Source organism: Leptonotus elevatus, chromosome 9 (assembly GCF_054856555.1).
Source record: "Leptonotus elevatus isolate MCC_2025b chromosome 9, RoL_Lele_1.0, whole genome shotgun sequence".
NCBI classification, from domain to species: domain Eukaryota; kingdom Metazoa; phylum Chordata; class Actinopteri; order Syngnathiformes; family Syngnathidae; genus Leptonotus; species Leptonotus elevatus.
The window spans coordinates 5,570,865-5,576,825 of NC_141247.1; the positions used below are offsets into that span (position 1 = coordinate 5,570,865).

Sequence of the window (5,961 nt, forward strand, 5' to 3'; positions counted from 1 at the left end):
ATTGTTTTTTTTTTTTTCATTCTGTGTTTAGTGTAAATGGATGTCATGCTGCCCGTGTTTCAGGGTAAATAAAAGCCTCAAATAAAGGCCTTAGGCTGAAATTGATCAATGGGTAGTTTACGGGATAGGCCTATTTATATATATTTCAGGACTACCAAACAAAAGGTATACAATAGTACCCATGCATGCAATTTGACCACACTAAATGAGTAAATCGTAAATTAACTACATATGAATTGTGTTTGTCATATCACAATCCTGATGAATTCGAACCAATGTCATTTGTTGATTTTAAATGTTTATGAATGGCACCAATAAAATCTAACAAATAAACCTCTAAAACAATAAACATTTCTGACTCTGTTTTTTTTTTCAATTCCTTGCACTTTTAATGTTGAAGAAAAATACTACATTGGTGACAATCAATCAAATTGGGTAGTTAGCAATCAGTTCCTAGTTCAGCATCTTGTGCCAGTTGGATCAAGCGACACCTGGCCTGCAGTATATAGGCTGCAGAGGCTGTGCGACTGTTTAAGTTGTTTAGGCATGTGAGGAAAGACAGCATGGGAATGAGGTTGTTTATCATTTCAGTGAATCTGTTAAACAATTTATCACACAAAGTTCAGGTTTCACCGACCCACTGCTTTTACTCCGCTGGTCATTGCTTTCCAGCAGGAACTTTTTTGTCATTTTGTGCTTAATCTTGTATTTTTATTCTGCTTCTTATTATTTTTATTTGTGTATTTATTTCTCAACATTAAAGCAAAAACTGTTGATTTTATTTCAATAAGTCGTAAATGCAGCTGTCAAAAGTATTTTATTCATATCAAAAAGACAATATAGCATAAAGAATACATTAACAGGTGTAATAACAACCAAATTATGTAAAGGATTAAGATTAAAAGACACATTGACATATTTACAAAGAACACAAGACTCCTGGAAGATCATCAGATCAGACTTAGGACACAACAAAACAAAACAATAATGGTTCACATGAATATAATATGTAGACAAAGGTGTAATTCAACCGCACATCTAAACTGCTGCATTGACGTTGTGTTTGTGTGATACCATCAAGGAATCACAGACATTAGTGTGGAACAGACTGATGTCAGCAGATCAGATCTCAGATCAGTTAAGAATGAGTCAGCTCTGATAGAGACCAGCTTTGGTAGGGATATTAGCTGACTCTGGATTTAGTAGTTTCAGACAGTTTCAGCTCTTTTCTGCTGACTCAGATGTTTCTGTGGGAATCTATGGTGATTATTTTGTCACACGCTTTTGCGACCTCAACTGTCTCTGTCAGCGCAAACATGTTTAGGGTGTGTGTGTGTGCTAACATCTCAAAGTGACAACTAGTCTCAACTGCAAAAGAAATATAAATTCAGTGAAGAGTCTTGCCTATAACATCAAGTTAAACTTCAGTGCCCTCGCGTTGATAGATGATTCCTGTTGAGCCCAGCGGGGGATAGAAGTGTCCACTGGCCACACTGTACTGGTTGAGGATGGGGCTGGTGTACCCCAATGAAGAGTGAGTGGGTGAAGAGGGGAGCATAGGGGGAGCTTGCACTTGTGGAAGCCATTCTCGGCCAGCAGAGTTTGGGGAGTAGTTACTAAAACTCGCAGCCTGTGGAAGCCTGTGTGGCCCATCCATAGGCAGGGGTCTGCTCAATGCATCGCCTCCCACATCATTGGCTGATCCACCGGACACTCCGGACATCTCAGACAGGAAGCTGCTCAGACAAGGTGTAGCATTGGAAGATGATGGTGAGGGAATTCTGTCCGGTGTCTGGGAGATGTTTAGGGAAGAGTTGGCAGAGTGTTTGGGGCTGCCCCTTTCACTTTCACCTGACTCAGGGGCTGCTGAAGTACCATCGACACCAGAGAGGGAGTCAGACTTCCTCTTCCTTTTGCGGCGGAAGTTTCCATTGTCGAACATCTTTTCACAGTTTGGATCTAGTGTCCAGTAGTTGCCCTTGCCTGTTAAGGGAGATTTTGAAAAAATTTAAACGATAGGCCTACAGGATATACAGTAAATTAAAAAAAACATTTGATGGCGAGAGAAATGAATGAAAGCATAAATCTCAAAATCTTACCTGGATCGTCCTCATCTCTTGGTACTTTTTTGAAGCAGTCATTTAGTGACAGGTTGTGTCTGATGGAATTCTGCCATCCTGCTTTACTCTTGTTGTAAAAAGGGAAGTTGTCTGCAACATACTGATATATCTGACTCAGGGTCAGCCGCCGGTCGGGTGCTCCATGGATAGCCATGGCGATGAGAGCCGAGTAAGAATAAGGCGGTCTGACGAGCTTCATCAAGTCCTCTTGTGAGGGTAGGGAGAACCAGCTCAACTCCCCTCCGGGGCCGCCTTGTCCAGCCGAGCCCAGGTATGGTCTCTGCATGCCATAGTGCTGAGGGACGAAGGGAGGCCCAGGGTTCCCGGGTGGACCGTTGGTGCTCAGGTATGATGGTGTGTTGAGGCCAGAGCCGTTGAACCAAAGATAAGGATTTGGCGATGTGGTGCTGAAGTCACCCAGCTCATAGGAAGTCGGCGTGGTGCGCTGAGGACTTGGCAGGGATGGCGGGGGGTAGTAACAGTCGCTGTACAAGCTGAGTTCAGGGGGCTCCTGGCCGAGGCTCGGGAACTGAGGACCACAACGTGGAGGAGACTGTTCCTGGGCCTCAAATGCTGACATTGTCGAAGCAGGATTTCTTCTTTCCTTGGAGAGCCTCGTTAACCTTCAGTTTTCTTGATTTCTATGTCAAAATCTTTCTACAAGTTCTTTCTGTTCAAGCTGTTGAAGGTAGTAGATCCAAACAGCGCTGTCTGTCCTCTATGCTTGTCAACTTTGCCCTTGCTTTATGTTCAAATGTCACCTGTCATACCTGCTATATCTGTTTCCCTGGAAACGCCCCCACTCTCGTTTGATTGGTTCCTTCCTGAGTAGCCCCCCCCCCCCCCCCTTGGAATTGTACAGTTGCTCCAGGCATTGTGTTCAACCTTGCTTAAGTCAATTTTTTTCAAACTTAGGCAGTGGCACTATCAGTCATTTGCAATTTATTGAGCACATTCAAATACAAATAAAATGATAATTAATTTTTAGAAAGATTAGTAAAATGTCCTGTCAAGATAGATATTTGGGTATCAAGGAAAATGGAACGTTCCATAATATGTATTATTTATGTTTATTAGTTTCACTCATCATTGATATGGTATTATTTATGGACAATTCCAAGCTTACGTCACAATTACATCAGTCAAAATGGCGATCTTACTCGGTGAATACGAGCTCTCCGCTCTTTGAAAAGCATTGGACAACAGAAGTGCTATATGAACAGAAATTGGACGTAATTATTACATTAGATAAATGTCCTTACAAACAGCGAAGAGGCACTTGTACATTATTACACAATAAAACAAATTTAAAAACAGTTGAAGTATAACAACATTTTACTGCCTAAAATTGATAGATCGATGGATGAAATTTAGAGATTTGTTTTTCTGTATTTTTTAAATATGTTTTAATTTGCGATTTTACATATTAAATGCAAAATAATATGAAATCACTGTAACTGTGAAAACACAATATTTCTGTTCTTTACAAATAAAAAAATACAAATACATTTAGTTATTGTTAAAATGCATTCACAAATGAATCTTAATTTCACAAATATTTGTCTATTATTTCAGGGAATAAACTGTAAAATGCAACTTTAAAAAAAATAATTTAAATGAAAAAAATCTTTTAAAATTGCTGAGAAATTAATAGTAAAAATTTGTAATTTAACGATAAATTCTTTGTTAATTGACTAATGTTTTTATTGAAAGTAACTACAATTACTGCAATGTTCTAGCTATAGTAATATTCATTGTCATTGTATTAACATTTATTTTGAAAGGACATCTAAAGAGATGGCGAAAGGAGAACGCTTGAGAGGGTGAATAACCAAGGAATTGGACTTGAACTAATGGATGTTGCCTCTGCTTATGGGGCCAGCACTACCAACTAAGTATGCATTTCATGTGATCTAAAATGTCTAAAAACAGCGGTGGCTTGGCTCAGTGGTAGAGCGGTTGTCTAGAATCCCTGAGGTTGTGTGTTTGATCCCCTTTGTGACCATGTCGAAGTATCCTTGAGCAAGATACTGAACCCTCAATTGTTCCTGATGCTGCGTCATCAGAAAGTGAATGAAGTTTGAGTCAAAATATAAAGCTGTTTGAGGGCTGGAAAAGTGCTATAATAATGAATTACCATAACAGTATGTTGTAATTTCAAACCCTGTATCTAGTTTTTCAACAGTTTTTTTTAAATATGTTTTGAAAAATGAATGACATTAAGCATTGCTATTTGTAATACAATCTTTACTTACTTTATTTCTGGGTAATTTATTATTATATTTTTTAATGTGAAACTGTTTCTAATTAAACATTAAAAATAACCTTAAAATAAGGCAAAAATGTGTTAAAATCACGACTACAACTTGTGTTTTAAAGTCTATTTTCTGTACATAATAGAAAGGGTTGAAAAATATTTTCAATTCCATAATTAAAATATATTTAAATACTCTGCATTTCGGTTGTAGAAATGGGTTGTTGTATGTAAACAGGAAACAAATACAGTATTGTTATTCTAACCTTCCTAAAAAATTTCTATTTTGTTCCATTAGTTTGATTTAACAAATTAATGGAATTTTAACTTTTGGTTTTAAATTATTATTATTATTATTATTATTATTATTATTATTATTATTATTATTATTATTATTATTATTTTATTATTTTATTATTTTATTATTTTATTATTTTAACACATAGCTCAAGAAAGTTCAGTGTGTCCACTGTCTGTCCACCACGATAGTCAGTCACAAGCTGTCCACTCCCTGGTGGACTCACTGGACTGCCTGACCCTAAAGCCTCGATTGCCAAAGTAAGTCATTAAACATTTTTATTTTATTTCAACATACAATATATATACTGTGAGCTTGTTATCTTGAAGCTCGTTCGTTTGTTTTGTTTTTTGTTTGTAAGAAACGGTCAACTCGAAGCCAACGGTGAAGCTAACATGACCTAGCATCATAAGCTAATGTTGGCTAATGGCGGCTAAACGGTGTTGAAGCTGTCAGAAGTGTAACTTGTGGACATGCCGGTTTGTTCGGCAGATGGCCGACAAAACATTGCCTTCTGGGCACCAAACGGGCGCCGAAAACTCGTTGGACCTCAACAGACATTTGGAAAGAATGATAGAAGACATGGAAAACATATCTGGTACGAAACGTTTGGACTTTAATTTATTGAGTTACGTTGTACTCGCACCATCCTTCAGTGCAACTGAACTGCAGTTCTGTCCACCTGTAGTGCAGCTGACGTGGATGGCGTACGACATGGTGACTCTGCGGACCAACCCGGAACGGTGGGGTTCAATGCTGCTTCTCAGGGAGGCTCATCACAATTGCTCAAACGCTGCGGAAGGGGGCCCACTTCTGGAACCCGCTCCCACTGACGCGACACGCACTCAGATGTGAAATTTTCCATCCATAATAGCAGCTCTTTGTTGTTCATTTTTCCAAGGAATCGACACATTTTAGTCCTAATCTGCCCACCTATTCATTAGTATGCATGCATTTTGTTGTAATAGGTTTTTCACCGTCATTTAAAGCTCAAAAATTCCAATAAAAGTACATGTTCATATTAAGTATGTGCTCTGCCTTTGAATTATTACAACCATTAATAATAGTAGGATATGATACAACGTTTGATTAAGTGAGCATTTTGAGCAATGCCCTCATTTGTCTTTTTTTCTTTTTTCCTCCCCAGATGAATAACACAGGGATAAGCACTGAACAGTCTTCATCAGCCACCTGCATTGATCTGGAAAATATCCTAAGAGAGTTGGAATCGCTGTCTAATTACATGGATCAACTGGCACGTATGTGTCTTTCTTTCAGTCAGTAAACAT

At 38.4% G+C, this 5,961-nt stretch overlaps 2 protein-coding genes across 3 annotated transcripts; one reads left to right on the plus strand and one right to left on the minus strand.

Annotated features, from left to right (window-relative positions):
- Positions 1-801: 801 nt before the first annotated feature.
- Positions 802-2,852, minus strand: foxi3b (forkhead box I3b). Its single transcript, XM_086084939.1, has 2 exons — positions 2,100-2,852; positions 802-1,983 (listed from the first exon to the last, which is right to left on the minus strand). Exons 1-2 carry the CDS (start codon positions 2,698-2,700, stop codon positions 1,418-1,420), a joined length of 1,167 nt encoding a protein of 388 aa, XP_085941065.1. The 5' UTR covers positions 2,701-2,852; the 3' UTR covers positions 802-1,417.
- Positions 2,853-4,842: 1,990 nt separating this feature from the next.
- Positions 4,843-5,697, plus strand: syce3 (synaptonemal complex central element protein 3). 2 transcript variants are annotated; one of them, XM_086084853.1, is made up of 3 exons: positions 4,843-4,932; positions 5,165-5,270; positions 5,361-5,697. In XM_086084853.1, the coding sequence occupies exons 2-3, from the start codon at positions 5,165-5,167 to the stop codon at positions 5,525-5,527; spliced, it is 273 nt and encodes a 90-aa protein (XP_085940979.1). In that variant the 5' UTR covers positions 4,843-4,932; the 3' UTR covers positions 5,528-5,697. The 2 variants fall into 2 exon arrangements, with proteins under 2 accessions (XP_085940979.1, XP_085940980.1); XM_086084854.1 differs by having other exon boundaries at positions 4,849-4,932; positions 5,034-5,270.
- The last annotated feature ends 264 nt before the right edge of the window (positions 5,698-5,961 follow it).

Bases quoted from the DNA above. Each gene is read 5' to 3' on its own strand.
- syce3 (XM_086084853.1), top strand. From the start codon at position 5,165: ATGGCCGACAAAACATTGCCTTCTGGGCACCAAACGGGCGCCGAAAAC. The intron at 5,271-5,360 runs GTACGAAACGTT...GTCCACCTGTAG, and splicing joins AGACATGGAAAACATATCTG to TGCAGCTGACGTGGATGGCG.
- foxi3b (XM_086084939.1), bottom strand. From the start codon at position 2,700: ATGTCAGCATTTGAGGCCCAGGAACAGTCTCCTCCACGTTGTGGTCCT. The intron at 1,984-2,099 runs GTAAGATTTTGA...CTCCCTTAACAG, and splicing joins AAGAGATGAGGACGATCCAG to GCAAGGGCAACTACTGGACA.